This window comes from Astyanax mexicanus, chromosome 10 (genome assembly GCF_023375975.1).
Source record: "Astyanax mexicanus isolate ESR-SI-001 chromosome 10, AstMex3_surface, whole genome shotgun sequence".
In the NCBI taxonomy this organism is placed as follows: Eukaryota; Metazoa; Chordata; class Actinopteri; order Characiformes; family Acestrorhamphidae; genus Astyanax; species Astyanax mexicanus.
The window spans coordinates 31,148,350-31,167,430 of NC_064417.1; the positions used below are offsets into that span (position 1 = coordinate 31,148,350).

At 38.0% G+C, this 19,081-nt stretch overlaps 1 protein-coding gene across 1 annotated transcript; it reads right to left on the bottom strand.

Annotated features, from left to right (window-relative positions):
- Nucleotides 1–93: 93 nt before the first annotated feature.
- gar1 (GAR1 homolog, ribonucleoprotein) lies at nucleotides 94–12,669 on the bottom strand. The gene is made up of 7 exons (XM_007245533.4): nucleotides 12,503–12,669; nucleotides 9,705–9,943; nucleotides 9,429–9,583; nucleotides 8,479–8,538; nucleotides 8,236–8,350; nucleotides 3,772–3,900; nucleotides 94–605 (listed from the first exon to the last, which is right to left on the bottom strand). The coding sequence occupies exons 2-7, from the start codon at nucleotides 9,925–9,927 to the stop codon at nucleotides 595–597; spliced, it is 693 nt and encodes a 230-aa protein (XP_007245595.3). The 5' UTR covers nucleotides 9,928–9,943; nucleotides 12,503–12,669; the 3' UTR covers nucleotides 94–594.
- Nucleotides 12,670–19,081: the final 6,412 nt, after the last annotated feature.

Here is a 19,081-nt window from a genome sequence, read left to right on the forward strand (position 1 = left end):
AGTGGAGAGAAAAAAAGAAAAGAAGCAAAAAAAAAAATGAAATGATACCTTTAAGCTCCTGAATAAGTTTTAAAAATACACAAACCAATGAGATCTGTACAAACACTGTAGATTTTATTTAGCATTAGCATGGCAGTCCTGCTGTTGTACAGTCCATGTGGTAAAGGATTCTGTGGTGTCTGTAGGACCAGTATAACAATTACAGCCCAGTTTATATCTATTAATTTACCACACCAACATAACATAACTGGGCTCAGAGCATTACGCTCTATAAAGTTCCCGTTCACATGAAAGAGGTCCGGTGTTGATAATGTCCATTTAACCTTCAGCAAACGCAAAACATACAGTAAATCTAGGTATGAAAACATTTATCTCACGCCTAAACATATGGCAAATATGAAATAATATCCCCAGCATCCCCTACCCCCTCAAAAATACATATCAGACATATAAAAAGATGAGATTCAGCTGCAGGAAAAGAGGCACCAGTTAGTCCAGCCTGAAAACTGAACCAGCCTCCATCAGCTGCTTCTCCCCAGCTTCATCCACAGAAGCTTCCTCTGAGGAAGATACAACAATCTGCTTCGTTTATCATCATCTTCCACCTGAGGAGAGAGGAGGAGACACATTAGCTTTTTTTATTTTTACATTTTTAGTAGTGCTGTCATCTTCAACACATTAACACATGCAATTCATCTGGATACTGTAACACATTCATTTTTTGTAAAGCAAATTAATCACATTACCAAGTTCGCTCCCCAACATATGAAAAGTAATTTACGCATGGCAATGTATTAGCGGTTTTATTAGGGAATATAAAACACAGCGTCTTAACACACTGAGACATTTATCACCACTGGTGGCATTCACCCCAGGATTTTACTGCAACTGCATGGACAGCTCTTCTGTAATTCAGCCTGGCTAGCTTGCACCAAGTTGTTGATTAAACTATAATAAGAATATATTTTATTTGTAACGCACTTTACATTTAAAACAAATCTCAAAGTGCTACATCGCAGAAGCATCATTATAGGAACATCACTATAAAACCTAAAAACTACTATACTATAGAGCATCTAATTACTCCATAAAAAGATCAACAATCATAAACTACCACCACCATGTTTGAAAGCTGTACTTACTTGTGATGTGCTGTAAATATTGTGCAAAGTAGCTGAATGTGAAATGTGCATAAATGTAAATGTTAGTGAACCGGTGGAACTGAGGTTTCTGAAAAGCGAAACTCAGTACTTGGTCCCTCTTTGTTCTAGCAAGCGTGTAATACACAGAGAGCACTGATTCAGCCCAGAGCGTTTGGACAACTTGCACTTCCAATTAGGGGTGTAAAAATTAGGGGTGTCATGATTCTCTAAATCCTCGTTTCGATTTTATTTCTGATTTTAGGGTCACGATTCGATTTGATTTTCTTTTTTTTTTTACAGCAGAGAGGCCTATGCCAGTTTTAGATTAGTCTATGGTCAGTCATTGGTTTGATTCATCAAATTTACAATATCTTATTTCAAAAGGTGGGCTTGATATAAGTGATGCAAAGTGATACAAGTGATCTGTAATACACCACATTAGGCACTAATGGTCAATTTTAAATAATTTAATTAAGATATATATGTAATGCCATCTAGTGGCATTTTTAATAGCAGCAGTGTGCACTATTAAAACAGCAATAATAACAAAATAAATAATAATAAAATACAGGAACAGTCATGTACAAAATAATAGAACAATTAGAGCCTTAACAAACTGAACTTTATCCTACTATAACAGTTAAACATGAAAAATAAGACTAAGACTTTTTCGGTTCCTGAGAATGTCAAGTTTTTTTTTCTTTAACAAAGATATATTATTAACTTTATCTGAGAGAAAGATGCTCCTTAAGGTACCAAAACTATTAACATATTTGAGGCTAGACAAAACAACAAGTTTTTCTTTAAGGAGATGAGAATGTCCACATTCTCTGGAGAAAGGTCAGCTACAGTGTGCTGCGCCATTTGCGTAAGACGCATGCTTGCGTATCTTAGAGGGAGGGATCATCAATCCTCTTTTTGACTTTGAGGCTCGAGACCATGACATAATTTCTATCAATATCGATTATATATTGAAATCGTGACACCCCTAGTAAAAATATATTCATTCACTTGTGTATTGCAATATGTATACACAGTATACTGCAATACCATCTCTATTTAATAGTACCCTAAACTGCTGGATTGCATTGTTGTATTGCTCACAGATTACACGGTTCTCATTGGATGGAAAGGGATGGACCACAGTTTAACATATTATAATAATATAAGCACTAATTTAGCCCAGAGTGTTCGGACAACTTGCACTAACAATATGAAGAATTATAAACTTTTCAATAGCGGTTTAAACATTAAAAATAACATATGAAATATAACAAATAATAGGGATGGGAATCACTAGACACCTTACAATTCAATTACAAATCAGAGGTCTGAGATGCAATTATAAAACAATTATCTTTTATTATCAATTATCTTTATATTTATTTTTTTCTCATTGCATGATGGCTTGATACTTTTTAACTAACTTAAGTATCTGAAATTATCTCTAATCATTTCTGCTATGTTTTGCACCATTTTTATTTACTTCAAAAAAAACAATTTTGTGGCTGAGCAGTGTATTGTATCTATACAGAGCATTTAAATGATGTGGCTCCTCTGATTGAGTGAGCCAGTGAGTTTTTAGTACAGCGATGCTGTTTTGACAGTATGAACAAACTCACAGAGACAACTTAGGGACGATATGAGGGAAATGCGATATGCATACTTTAGTACAAGTGTGCTAAGAGGTCAAAATGTGTACCCATTACACAAAATGAGAAGCTACATTTGTGAATCAATTCAGAATCAACTACAGTACAGGCCAAAAGTTTGGACACACCTTCTCATTCAATGTGTTTTCTTTATTTTCATGATTATTTACATTGTAGATTCTCACTGAAGGCATTAAAACTATGAATGAACACATGTGGAGTTTTATGTACTTAACAAAAATTTACCTGGCCTCCACAGTCACCGGACCTGAACCCAATCCAGATGGTTTGGGGTGAGCTGGACCGCAGAGTGAAGGCAAAGGGGCTAACAAGGGGCTAAACACCTCTGGGAACTCCTTCAAGACTGTTGAACAACCTTTTTGACCTCATTGAAAAAGAGAAGGTATGTCCAAACTTTTGGCCTGTACTGTACGTCCGAATCGAGAGGCATCTAAGAATCAAACATTTTTGCACCCCTAAAGAATAATATACTTAATACTGTAATCTTGGCAAACATCTCATAAAAAAAAAAAAAAAAAAAAAAAAAAAAACACATTTAATTACACAATAACAAACTGAACATTGAAGTTCTTCTGAAATGAATAAAATGGTGCTTAAACTTAGCAGTTGACACTACAGCAAAAATACAACAAAAGCATGGTCTATATAAATCTGTTTAATACATATATAATTCTTATAAAAATTTACTGAAGTGTACTGCACTGTACCTATTTTATGTCCCTCATCACAGAAAGCTCAATATGCTCTGCACACGTTTGCATTATCTTTGCTCCAGCACACTTGATTGAACTCGTCAGGTAATAATCACATCCTTCATGAGCGGAATGAGCTGAGATAGAGCTGGGAAACGAGTGTGTGTGCAGAGCGTATTCCTTTCCTCACAGCAGATCCACTGTACAGCAATACAGGCCCTCAGTTTACCATCCATACACTGCAATACATTCAACATAACTCACCTCTGAATCCCCTGCCCCCTCCACCTCCTCTTCCTCCTCTGAACCCTCCTCCTCCGAACCCTCCTCCTCTACCTCCTCCAAACCCGCCTCCACGACCACCTCCACCGCCTCTTCCACCACGGAAACCACCTGCAAGAACAGGGCATATGAGTCCTTTTGTATAGACAAAATAATAATGGATTATACACTTATTGTCAAAGAAATTGTTGCACCCAGTAGGAAGCGTGGGATTGTTAATGCTATTCCGAAAGCAGTTACTAGGGGTGTGACGAAACAATAATCTCACGAGACGAGACACGATATTGGGTTCACAAGAACAAGACGAGATTTAAAAACAGCTCAGCCACCCACAGTATCGCTACTGGGTTGCCAGATCCCTCTTAAAAAATCCACACAAATATTTTTTTTCTTCCCGCGAGACAGGTTTAAGCTTGACGAGAAATATCGTCATGTTTTAATCTCGCGAGATCTCGTGCCACGAGATCTCGTCACACCCCTAGTAGTTACCAGTAACAAACTCTGAAAAATGATATGGGCAATATTGACTAAGCTACACATACAGAATTAATGTTTAACACGAGTAAAGTAGCATGCCATGTGCCTCAACCTGTAGAGAGTTGTAGAGGTTCCTAATGGAGTTCTGTGAAAATCTATCCAAAACACAGTTTCTGCAGATTTTGCAGTAGGGGTGGAATGTTTATAATGTCCCCATTAGCATCCCACAAATTTTCAATCAGGGATAGGTCTACTGAGTTAGAGTTAAAACCATGCCATGCAAGCAGAAAGCACCATGGAGAAATGATGCTGCAGTTCAGCTCCAAAAGAGAGAATGCAGAAAGGCTGAGCGCAGATGGCGTAAAACCAAGCTTCACATTCACAAAGAAATTTTTAAAGATAGACTGCGTGATTACAATAAAATAATGTGCACATGTAGACAATCCTACTTTTCCAGCATTATTAACAATAATATTAACAATAGCAAAGTTCTTTTCACTGTGGTTGACAGACTAACTAACTCATCTACATATATGACCTCTGAGCTAGTTTCAACTGAGAGATGTAATGAGTTTGCTAAATTTTTTAATACTAAAATCCACAATATCAGACAAGCCATCAGTACATCTACATTCACCAACGAGCCCATGTGCTCTCCAAAACCATGCATCATAGTCAACATGTCCCAATTTAGCACTATTAATGAAGAAGTTTTAATTGATACAGTGAGTCACCTCAAATCATCCACCTGCAGTCTTGATACATTACCAACCAAGTTTTTAAAGAATGTTTTTTACTCAATATCAGCAGACATTCTTCAAATAGTAAATACCTCACTCATGTCGGGTGATTTTCCAAATTCATTAAAAACAGCCGTTGTGAAGCCTCTCTTAAAAAAGAAAAATTTAGATACAAACTTATTAAACAATTACAGACCAATCTCTAATCTACCATTCATTGGAAAAATAATTGAAAAAATTGTCTTCAAGCAAGTTATGCACTTCCTGTCCATAAATAACTGTCTAGACCAATTTCAGTCAGGTTTCCGGCCCAATCATAGTACTGAGACTGCGCTAATTAAGGTTATCAATGACATTCGCTTAAACACAGACTCAGGAAAAATATCTATTCTACTACTGCTTGATCTCAGTGCTGCTTTTGACACCATTGACCACAACATTCTCATAGATAGACTTGAGAACCGGGTTGGAATTTCTGGAACTGTCCTAAAATGGTTCAGTTCATACCTTCAAGGAAGGAAATACTTTGTGGAAATGGAAAATAATGTTTCTGAGACTGTGCCAGTGACCTGTGGTGTACCCCAGGGTTCAATTCTTGGGCCACTCTTATTTAATTTATATATGATTCCTCTGGGTGAAATCATGCGTGACTATGGGATATCTTACCACAGCTATGCAGATGACACTCAGATCTACATGGCCCTCTGCCCAAACAATTTCAGTCCCATTGACTCACTGTGTAAATGCCTTGAGCAGATAAATAAATGGATGGGACAGAACTTTCTGCAGTTAAATAAAGATAAAACAGAGATTATTTTATTTGGGAATAGTAATGAGAGGCACAGACTAGCTACCTATCTGGATTCAAAAGGTCTAAAATCTAAAGAACTAGTGCGTAATCTTGGTGTACAAATGGACTCTGATCTCACTTTTAACAGTCACGTCAAAGCCGTCACCAAATCAGCATTTTATCACCTCAAGAACATAAATAAGATCAGAGATTTTCTGTCTAAAGCAGATCTGGAGAAACTCATCCACGCCTTTATTTCTAGTAGGATTGATTACTGTAATGGACTCCTAACTGGACTCCCAAAAAAGACCATCAAACAGCTTCAGCTGATTCAGAATGCAGCAGCCAGAGTTTTGACTAGAAGTAAAAGAAGGGAGCACATCACCCCCATCCTTAAATCCCTACACTGGATACCAGTCTGTTACAGAATAGAGTTTAAGGTACTGTTACTGGTGTATAAATGTGTTAATGGTGCAGGACCAGCATATTTATCTGATGTGCTCCAGCAGTATGAGCCGAGCAGAACTCTCAGATCATCAGGAACTGGTCAGTTAGAGCTGCCTAAAGTAAAAACTAAACACGGAGAGGCGGCGTTTAGCTACTACGCTGCTCTTAAATGGAACCAGTTAACAGAGAGTGTTAGAAGAGCTCCAACACTAAACATGTTTAAATCCAGACTGAAAACCTACATGTTTGATCAGGCTTTCAGCTCAGTTTAAAACACTGCAGCTCCGCCCACTTTTATTCTGTAACGGCACTTTTATATTATGTTTTTTTCTTATTTTAATTTTATTTCCAATTCCTTGTTGTTCTTTTACATGTTTTTAATTTTACTTCTCTTTGTTTTAATCATGTATGTTTTATTCATGCTTTATTCTTATTTTATTTTTATTTCAAATTCCTTGTTGTTCTTCTACATATTTTTAATTTGACTTATCTTTGTTTTAATCATGTTTGAATCAATCATGCTTTACTCTTATTTTAGTTTTTATTTTCCATTTTTACTGTTATTCTTTTACATGTTTTTTTATTATTATTTTTATATGACTTCTCTGTGTATTTTCTAATTTGTAAAGCACTTTGAATGACCGCTGTGTATGAAAGGTGCTATATAAATAAACTTGCCTTGCCTTGCCTTGATGTGTGACTAAGGCAAGCTCTTGAGATGGCAGAAGTATGTGGACAGGCATGGTCATATTGGAACAGTAAGCAAGAGTGTGCATTCAGACAAAGCAGGGCCACTGATTGCAGGACTTTATTAAAGTAACATTTAGGTGTTAAAGTGCCTGTAATGGAGACCAAAGGTGATCTGGTATTGTACAAAATTGAAACTCATCACTAAAGATAACCCGCTGCCAGACAGACTGACATGACTACCCACCAACATTCATTGCTGTCTATAGATTTCTTCTAGGTGCAACTGTTTATTTTGATGAATAATGTGTGTGCAAAGAAACCACTAGAATTGGTAGAAACCCATTCTATGCAATAGCAAAAACAATAAAGCCTAATATAGCAGTGTTAGTGAACCGGTGGAACTGAGGTTTCTGAAAAGCGAAACTCAGCACTTGGTCCCTCTTTGTTCTAGCAAGCGTGTAATACACAGTGAGCACTGATTCAGCCCAGAGCGTTTGGACAACTTGCACTTCCAATTAGGGGTGTAAAAATATATATTCATACACTTGTGTATTGCAATATGTATACACAGTATACTGCAATATTGTCCCCATCTAATAGTACAATAAACTGCTGGATTGCATTTTTGTATTGTTCTCAGATTGCACTGTTCTCATTGGATGGAAAAGGGATGGACCACAGTCTAACATATTTGGCAAAAATTAACAAAATTAAAAAAGTAGGCCAATATTTTAAAACAAATTAGGGTTATTTACAGGATTTCATTCATTCTGACGTTTTTTACTCATTTGGCCAAAGACTAAAAGTCCTTTTTTTTGTCAATTTCAGCCAAATAATTTCAGTTGCTGAATATTCAGTGCAACCCAAACACACACACAAAAAAACGTTTGCCTTACTTAAATTTATTGCATATGATCGTGTACCTCTTATGCTATACAGTAGGGGTGTAACAAAACGTTTATGCTTCACAAACTGTAACGGTACAGGGGTCACGGTTCGCGGAAATGCATGCAGAATACACGGTACACCAATGAACGTAATGCGCAACTCATTAGGCTGAGTATGGTGACTGAAAATGGTGCATGTCGAGTTACACCCCTACTATCCAGTCTTACTTACCTCTTTCACAGAACAATTAAACCCACAACCCAATAATAAAAACAAAAACATTGAGACCACTGTGCACGACTATACCCATTTCTTTACAATCTATATTTGAAAGACCCTATTTCAATCCTAAACCCTAATCTCCATCCTAGAAAGTGTGTTCTCCTGAGTTAGACCACATATTTAGCTTCTTACCTCCTCGTCCACCCCCTCTGCCGCCTCCTCTACCCCCTCGAGGAGGGCCCTTCTCTCCCGGGGGTCTCGGGAGGAACCTCTGCAGCGGCAACAGCTTCATAGGATCAACGTAAAACTGAGATCAAAGCAAAGAGAGAGATACAGATAAAGACACTAAAAAACAATAGCACTAATCATAATAAAAAAAAAAACGATATGAAACAGTCAATCAATCAATCAATCAATCAAGTCCAAAGCACCAACCTTTTGTAATTTCTTGAACGAAGATGCCTTCATGTTTTCAGAAAGTTTGACAGAAAAATACTGCAGCAGTCATTAAGGATTACAGTGTGGTTTATGAAATTACATAAAAAAAAAAGCTTATGATTAAAATAACATGTTATTCTCTTCTACAGAAAGCCATTAATAAGGTTCTGAATAAATTGATTGGCTGCATTAAAACACTAAAGGCCAGACAGGTATTAATTATGTTTTCCATACTTAAGAGTATGTTTTCTAATGGACAATCTTCATCATCCAAAACTCTGACTTCATTAATGCTCCGAACACAATGCTGTATACAATCAAATCCTCAAAGCAATGTTCCATGATCTAGTAAAATGCCTTTCCTGGACAGCAGAGACAGTTCCTCCTACAACAAATACATAGAGCCACAAATTCCTGTGATAGACAGTGTTTAATATAAAGTTTACATACCAGCTTAATCATGTTAATGGGATCTTCTCAGATTCTGGTTTCTGATTACAGATCAGATTTTAATTTTTCATATAAAAACAAAGAGCATGCTCTGATGTTTGCTGGAGTGATTGACTGGAGGATTCTATAGTCTACTTCCACACAATACTAATTCACATGTTTGGAGTTTGAGTCAAATAGGGTAAATTGCTGACTGACTGACTGACCACATATTTTCAGTATTTTTATACTTGAAAGTCCAGAACTTCCCCACACTGCCATGTGAAACAGAAGTTATATACTTGAATTCCTTCATTAAATAGTACAAGTCTGTGTGTGTTTGTGTGTTAGAAGGGTGGTTCCTACTCTTCTGTCTGAGACCAGAGAACAAAACAGTGCAACTTGTTTAAAGTATCGTCACTGCTTACATAAACGCTTATAAACACAACAACATACGCCTCTAGCAGCTAATATTGAAAAAGAAAATTCGAAAAGACTAATGAAACAATTAAGGATACAAAGTCTCGGAGCTGGCCGAAGATCTCGTCCACCTTCCCGATCTGCTCTTTGTTCTCCAAGTAGACAGGGGCGTTGAAAAAGGGCACTTTGTTGTCCTCCGCCACACACTTACATACAATGTCATCCTCACAGGGGTGCATGAACTCTCCCAGTGCTGCAACCGACAAAACACTGAAATTAAACATCAGCTACCATTATTTCACACTGTATGACCTGCTAGTTCAATGTTAATACTAAGTACAGAAAATAAACTAGGTCTTAATCATCGTCTTTACCGACTACGTGGTCTGGAGGACCAAAATCCTGGTATCTGTTGAAGCCGCCTCTTCCTCCTCCTCGTCCACCTCCTCTACCGCCACCGCCTCCTCCTCCTCTCCAGCCTCCTCCACCACCACCACCACCTCTCCCAAAGCCTCCTCCTCCACCTCCTCCTCCTCTTCCAAAGCCACCGCCACCACCACCACGACCACCTCGGCCACCGCCTCCACGGAAAGACATACTCAGGAATTCAAACCTAAAAACAGAGTATATTTAAAAAAAAAAAAAAAAAAAAGACAGTTTGACTGAATTTACTTTGTTTAGCAATTTCGCCTCCTAGTGCTTGAAATAATTTTCATACTGAGACTACCATCTTTTTGGATCTTCTTGGAACAAAAACGGGAAAAAAAGTGTGTTTGCGGCATAGTGTTGGGCGGTATATCGGTTTATCCGGTATACCTTCCCCTCTGATGCAGAATTTTTACATAACAGCACTTTATCTGAGGAGCTCCTGCTACTGTTCCTCACTGTTTGAGTATTTTTATCCGAGTAAAATAGAAAAGCAGCAGCAAACAGATATAAACAAATATTTACTCAGAAAAGTGAGGAATGGAATTACACGATTGAGCCACAGCTTGGGGGGAAAGTTGCTCCCCCAGACAAGCCCAGAATTGGTCCTAGGTACAGAATCATTTATTTAGCACAAGCCCAGTAATGCAAAAAACGCTTAATAAATAATAATAACACCGTGACATACCGTAAAAACCATTAAAATCTTAAAAAAAAATAAAAAATACCATGATGTACTTTGTCCTACCACCCAGCATTAAACATATACATATTTTTATTTATGACTCACTGCTTTGCCTCACTGTATTGGACAATGATATGCCAAGTAGCATTATATTAAAGATAAATAGTAAGTAAGTAATAGGTAAGTAAATCAATATGTAAAGTATGGTATGGAAAGGTATAATAACCAAAAAACAGAAAGTTGGTTTGTTGCATGCAGGCAACACTAAGCCATAGAGGGTTAAATAGACATCTCTGGAAAAAATAAGAGACCACTTTTAAATGACAAGTTTCCTCTGGAATATAATCAAGAGGTAGATGGGTGATCACAAGCCAACAAACCAAACTGAACTGCTAGAATTTTTGCACTAGGAGTGGCATAAAGTTTTCCAAAAGCAGTGTGTAAGACTGGTGGAGGAGAACATGCCAAGATGCATGAAAACTGTGATTAAAAACCACGGTTATTCCTCCAAACATTGATTTCTGAACTCTTAAAATGAATCTTATGAATATTAACTTGTTTTCTTTGCATTATTTGAGGTCTGAACGCTCTGCATCTTTTTTCTGATTTTAGTTATTTCTTATTTTCTGCAAATAAATGCTGTAAATGGCATATTGTTTGGAATTTGGGAGAAATTGTAGTTTATAGAATAAAACAACAACATTCATTTTACTCAAACATATACCTATAAATAGCAAAATCAGATAAACTGATACAGAAACTGAAGCGGTCTCAATTTTTCCAGAGCAGTATTTTGAAAGTGTATTTGTCTCATACACAGCGACATAGTCTACTCACTCACATGAAATAATAAGAAATACTATTTTATTAGATTATAAAGGTAAATCAGAGAAGTCAAACATAAAATGATACCAAACAGGTAAAAAAGAGCTAAAAATCTAGGATATATACACTCATTTGCACAGTACAATACAGAAATGACTAACTCTAAAAGCGCAAACCTGTAAAAGTAGTTGTGCAACATAATACTGTGCAACCAAGCAGAAGAAAACACAGTAATTACACGTCATTCTAAGGATTTACCTCAATTTTAACATTAAGCAGGTTATCAATATTCATATAAAAGACAGAGACAAGTGTAAGACCACGGGCGGGTTTACGTAGTAAATAAAATGGCATGTTAGCGGCAACACATGGCGACGTCTGTCGCCCTTTCTTCTTCCCTTTCACCCCACACTAAAGAAAACTAATCCCTGATCCGAGTTAAATACTTCGCTTTATATTTCTCCGATTGAACAAGGGCAGACGAGACCCACGCGCTTTAAGAGTTTGAATTGTTACAGGAGTTTGAATGGTTAAGAGAGTTATCGCGATGGTGTTGCATCGAATTGTGAACCATACCAGATACTGCGTCTCAAGGACCCTTTCGGCAGCCATGGACAACGCCTGCTTTAAAAGACCCACGTTTTTCCACGTTAGTTAACCTAATTTAGCAAAACTCAAGCATTATATAACGATCTACTTAATAACACACATTAAAACGTTTTCTATTCAATATCAGTAGGGAGGAAATGTATTGTTTCGAATATTAGTTACATTATATATCTTCAAAACGACACATCAGTCAACCATGTTTAAAAAAAAGGATATTTAATAAATTAATGATTAAAGGATTCAATAGCTTCACATAATCAAACGTACTACTTAAAGATATTAACTAATAAAACCAGTACAAGTTCTATTGCATGCTAAAAGAATAATACTTAAAAACTTATGAACAGTCTACAGAGAGCGTGGCAGGAAAATAGCTAACCAGCTAAATGGTGCACGATTTGCCGGGTTTCGGATCAAAGTGCTACACCAAGCTAACGTTAACCTACAGCTCTAATCACTCTAAACACGCATTTTAAATAAGAACCGCTGCCACTAAAATGCGTGAATCCGGATTAAAACTTCAGTATTAAACTGTTGAATGTAGTAAATCTCAGCTAAACACGGAGTTTAATCCGGATTTTCGGACACGCTCTCTCAGCTTCTGATTTTCCCCGCTGCTAGACTCACCTGAACCCGGGCAGAAGCAGCTGAAGCTCAAAGACTCGCGGGGAGGAAGAATCCGAGTAAAATTAAACCGAAAACTGTAAAAAACTGAACTGCACTCCTCGCGCTGCTCTTTCTCCCGGCACGCACGTGGGAACCGCCGCTACCGCTAAGCAACACAGAGTGTCGTAAACCTATAACTACAACTTCAGAGTATAGTGGTGTCCGGCAGGGGGCACTGTTACAGTTCTTAACTTAAATAAATAAGTACATATATTTTACTTAAAAAAAGTGAACTCAGCGGAGAGGGGTAGTGACAAAGGGGAAAAGAGGGGGAGAAAAAAGGAGGTAAAATATGGGGAAATTTGTGTTGGTATTTATGTATTTTGTTTTGTCATTTCTGTGGTCTAATATCAAGCACTGTTTACACTTTTTAATCATTGGATTTGTCCCGTATCTCTACCCTCCGGATATATTTCCCTCAGTAAAGAATAATAATAAAATGATAATATATAATTATGTATTATTTTATCCGTTTATTATTATCATTTATCATTCATCATATATTTAAATCATGTTTTGTTGATGTGTTGTTTCTCCATACTATAAATTTGCATTGTAAATAATTTATAAAAAATATTCAAGTTATACAGGAACACATGCAGAATTATAATTTATTTTATATTATATACAGAGCGATTTATTTTAGGCATTTATTTATTTTATTGTTGTAATTATGGCTTACAGCCAATGAAAACCACAGAAAATATTAGATTATTTTTCCGAAAATTAACTTTATTTCAGTAATTTGGTTCAAAATATTATAAATGAAGACCCAAAAGTCAGTATCTCAGAAATTTAGAACATTATATAAGACCTGTTGGCACCTTTGACATTGTGGGCAGTGTACCAAGTCCTGCTGGAAAATGAAATCCACATCTACATAAAAGTTGTCAACAGAGGGAAGCAAGAAGTGCTGTAAGATTTTCTGGGAAAACACTGCACTGACTTTGAACTTGATATAACACAGTGGACTAACACCAGCAGATGTGGCTCTACAGAACATCACTGAACTGTGTGCTTCTCCGCTCTTTCTCTAAACTCTGGTCCCTTGATTTCCAAATGAAATGCAAAACTTACTGATGTTCAATGGTTTTCCAGCATCACACTGCCCACATTGCCAAAAGTACCAATTGGTCTTATATAATATTATAATTTTCTGACGTACTAACTTTTGGGTCTTCATTTATAACATATGAGTATCACATTTTAAACCAAATTACTGAAATTAAGTAATTTTAATGATATTCTAATATTTTCTGTGTATGTGTATATATGTGTATGTGTTTCTCCAGCAGGGGGCAGCAGTGTTCCACTGACGTGAGGCTGTAGTTGCTGTACTCTCAGGGGGTGAAGCAGCTGCTTCTAAACTGCAGTCAGGAGAGATGGACTGACACACACACACACACACACAAGTAGACCACATCTGTAAATAGCAGTAGTTGTGTTCCTCTCCGTCTTCTTCTTTTTCTTCTTCTGTGTTTTTGAGCTGTCAGTTTTTCTGCTGGCGCCTCGGGCAGCTGTCAGCGTCCTGCGTGGGAACACGAACACACTCTGTACACAGGATGGAGTGATGGCAAGAGAGAGAGAGAGACAGAGAGAGAGAGAGAGAAAGGGAGACGAAGGGAGACAAAGCTGAGATTATGAGGAGAGAAAAGGCTGTGACGAGAAAGAGAATGAGAGACAGATGAAGCTGTGAAGAGAGAGTGAGAGAGAGACATAGATAGTTATGAAGAGAGAGAAAGAAATGAGAAGGGATGAAAAAAGAGGGAGAAAGATGTGAAAAGAAAGAATGAGAGAGATGTGAAAAGAGAGAGGGGGAGATGGAAAAAGAATTAAAGAGAGAGTAGGAGAGAGATTTGATGAGAGAAACCGAGAGAAAGAAAGAAAGCTGTGAAGACAGAGAGAATGAGAGAGATAGAGAGATAGAAAAAAAGGGGGAGAAAGAGAGGGAGAGAGAATGAGAGAGAGGGGGATGGGAAAAAAGGGAGAGAGAAATGTGAAGAAAGAGAATGAGAAAAAGAGAGGGGGATGGAAAGAGAGAGAGAGAAATGTGAAGAGAGAATAAGAGAGAGGGGGGGGTGGAAAAAAAGGGGGTAGAGAGAGGGAGGGAAAAAGAGAGAGGGAGAGGGAGAGAGAGAGAGATGGAAAAAGAGAGGGAGAGTGAGAGAGAGATAGGTCTGGTTGGTGGTATTGCTGGGTATTGAGTATTGGGCTGTAGTTCTTCCTCCGTTTAGAGGATAAATCCAGACTGCGTGACTAAGGCTAAATGGGTCCGTCTCAGACTGGGGCGTGCCGAATGTTGAGCGGGTCTCTGAAGAGCATCCCTAACGGCTAGGGGTGAATGTCATGATCTGTGGGCGAAAAGCTCTGAACGTCTACTCACAGCGGCTCAAAGCCAGCCATACATATACGCTGTATATACACCAAGGCTGTGAGTTATCATAGAGCATATTGAGGAAACCACATGATATAGTGGGACCATGTAACCTGTATATACATGCATTTACTGTGCTGTTCAGAAGTTTAGCTGATAAATGTTAGGTTCATGTTAATTTTTACACCATTCTCATATAACAAAATAAAGCGTTCAGCAGCAATTAACACACTCTGTGTCAGTTTACAACCGCTGGCTGTTTTCCCGCTAAAAGATACAAGCTGTACAGAGCTAGTATAGTAATGTTAGCTGAGCTAAAAAGACTTGCCATCAGCAGCCGGAGTCTGAGAGAGTACATTTGTCTATGCTGTCTCTGGGTGGGTACAGTAGGTGGCGCTCTCTCCTCCATCATCCTCAATGTGATGCTAGCCAGCACAGGTGTCTGTTGGCAGATGTATCAGAAGAGAGGATCCAACGCTTTCCTCCGAACATGTTGGCTGGATGAAGTCTGAATTCATATCATATCAGAGGAGGCATGTATTGTCCTCACCCTCCAAGACTCCATTTACACACGCCATGGGTGATCCTGTCACAAATTTCTCACATAATTTATGCTAGAAGAGAGATTAGTTATAGTAAGAGAATTCAAATTTTATTCAGAGGGAGTCCTCAGTTTAAATTCAGATTAGGCTGCTAGTTAAGCTTGTGTTGCTGCCATGAGTATCAACTTTATCCATTAGCTTGTTACTGTAGTGTTACCTGCTAACCTGTGTGGACAGTGTCCAGTGGGATATCGGAACTTGGCTAATGTGGTCATAAATGTCTCTACGTGATGGCATTATGATGCACCTCGAGACATAGGCCTACTGAATACACCTGTTCACACCTGTACTTTGTGTTGACACTTATAATAAACCAAGGACTCAATTTCAGGTGTGACTTCAACTCAGTATTTACTGTTTAAAACCTTCCTCTGCTTCAAATATCCCATGTAGATCACCAGCTGCCCTCATTATATTGCATCTAAACACAATGGGTTAGTTTTCTAGTCAGGGATTAAGCCAATTTTGGACTGCACAATATTTTGAATGGAGATTTTCCATTATCAGTATAAATGCTTGTCTCAGAAACTTACCCTGTTTGTTTCATACAAAAATGGACATGCAGATGAGTGATTAACCTAAATAAACTCTTTTCTCCCAATTGCTTGTACTTGTACTCAAGTTGAGTTTGGATTTGTGGGAAGATCTGACTAATCTAACGAGGCAGAAGCTGTTCCCATGACTGGTAACAAACCAGTTCATTATTTAAATACGTCAATCTGGCTCGAACGCGTTTCCTTTATAGTCGTCATTACCTGAGCCAGGCTGTGATTCAGCTGTTTGTCTTCGTGACTCACTGAGTCGCTGTGTGTTTTATCAGTCTTAAACGTGATGAAGAGAAACAAACGAACGCTGATCACTGCCTGTCACCCACCTGCTCGCAGCACTGCCTCGTGAAGCCCACATCGCTGCGTTATGAGCGTGATTGTATGAAAAGCTGTGACAGATGAGGCAACCGTGTGTAAACCGCCACTTTCAGAAAAACTGGAGAAAGATAGCAAATACATATAAATAAATAAATAAATCAAGAGTCTGCTCTGTCGGATCCACTCGTACTAGCACAATCATTACAACCCATCTTAATTTCATACAGGTCCCATCTAGGCCCCATGTGCAGTGTTCAACCCAGGTGGACATGTTATCTATGACACTACCACTCCAGTGTCACTGCTGTGCTAAGAATGACCCACAACCCAAATAATAGCAGCTCAAACTGTTTATGACTCAGCACAGCCCCTCTTTGACCTTATTCCCCTCACTGAATTAAGTGTTTATTGTTGGTGTCAATATTATAGAAGGAAAGCAGGTTACCCTAAAATGTATTTGTGACTGCTGAGTTGAGTTGTTCAGTTGGGTAAACAATATTAGCTTAGCACAAACACTGCATAAGCTCATAACAACCAACTTCCTTGCCAATATATTTCCAGTAATTGACAGGTTAACATGGCATTAGCAATGTTGGGTAAGCCCAGTCGCTGGCGTGCTAATACACTATTAGCAATGTTGTCTAAGTCCAGTCGCTGGTATATCACAGCATAAGCAATGAGTCCATTCATTGTCAAGGTATCACGGTGTAAGCAATATTGGGTAAGCCCATTGTAATTATCTGTTCATTTGGTGGGCGTCCCTTAATTTCATTTCTAAAGTGTGGCAACCCTAGCCCAGTCGCTGGAATGCTATCACATTGTTAGTGATGTTGGGTGAGCCCAGTTGCTGGCATGCTATCACGTTGTTAGCAATGTTGGGTTAGCCCATTCACTGACATGCTGTTAGCAATGTTGGCTGAGCCCAGACGCTGACATGCTTAAGCGACATCAGTGCCATTGGGTGAGTCCAGTATCTGGCATTCTATTACACTATTAGCACCATTTGAGGATACTGGTAGTAACATGGGACATGGCTGGGAGCTGCATAAAACACACTAGCTAGTTAGTATGATCTGTTTTGTGCACTTTTTGGCCCTGCAGTGAAAAAGCGAATGTTATTTTCTGGGCTAGAAAAGCCTTTAACAGTGTGGCTGCAGGCAGTAAACAGAACATGAGTGAAGTTGCAAGCTTTATTTCATCATATATGTAGGTCAGCCCCCCTCCCCACTCACAAATCAATAACCAAACGCAGACAGGCTTTGGGAATAAACCTGCAGATAGAGCCCCTCCCACCTCCATTACACAGTAATATTACCCATACTTAAAAACAAACCTGCTGCTCCTTCAGGCCACATCGCCTTCCCGATTCTCTGTCTGAGGACTCCAGGCTTCAGGATCCAACACGCCCACAGCTTTGACATTTAGGCCCGGTTTCTTGGACTTGGATCGAACCTAATCTTGGATTGCAGAGCCAGAAATATTTGCTATTTTAAAAAAGTGCTTTAGTTCAGACTTTGCTTTACCTGGGTCTGAGAAAACATTAGAAAGAGCTCAATATGTGATATTAAAGCCTTTAACTCAACATGACTGCAGTGAATTATCACCTTATTTTTTAGAGCAATATAAGCTTTTCAAGTATTTTGACACTTGTTAAATGGTTATCAATCAATCAACCAATCAAAACCTATATTTATACTCAGAGTACATTGGGGGTGACCCTCATTTACACTGTAGAAATGTAGAATTATGCATTCTGCTAAGAGGGTGGTAATAGTATATTGTTTGTACACTAAAGGGAAAAAAGTATTGAGACACCTGCTCAGTGATTCCTGTGAATATTTTATTGCATTCAGCCTTCTAAATACATCAAACTCCTAACTCACATCCCAAAAGTGTTGGATGAAGCAACAGTATTCCAGAAAACACAGTTCCACTACACCACAGCTCAGTATTAGGTGGCTTTGATAGACCCCTCCACTGTCCATTCCTGGCATTATGCATGGTGCCAGTGGGTTTATCATTTTAACCTGTTCCAAACTTGACAACATTTATAATACTGTTCCATAGTTAATAGTTAACTAAACAGGAACTAAGCAGTACCTAATGAATAGTGCTACATTAACACCTAAATATCTTCTATTAACTACCAGGGAATACTGAGTAATTGATCAGTTGATAGTACTGAACTAATGATTATAGTAGTTCACTATTAACTCAACACTAAATACTGAGACTTACATATCTCCTGGATAACTATTTACTAATTATGTCTCCTTTATAGTAACTATTCATTAATAACTGCACAAATCAACATTAACTTCTCAGCTGAAACTCTTATATGCCACCTGGGGAACTATAGATCTAAACCAGTGTACACAAACAATTATTTGATCAGTGGTGATATTAAAGTCATATTTGAATAAAGCAAGTGACACTATTTGTAGTAGTAGTAATAAATACGTTACGCTAGCATACCCAGTATCTTCCAAATATTAGCAACATATAGTAAAATACTACAGTGTGTAGTAGTCTGCTTAACCTCCATTTCTGGAAGAAAACATTATAACATAATATTATTATGTAGGAGACATTACCTCAGAAGGCATCTAAGACTCTAAGAATGACTGTGATCATTTTTGTTTTATTGATCACTGCTTTCATATGATGCACCAACCATATAAACATTCATCTTCAGCTC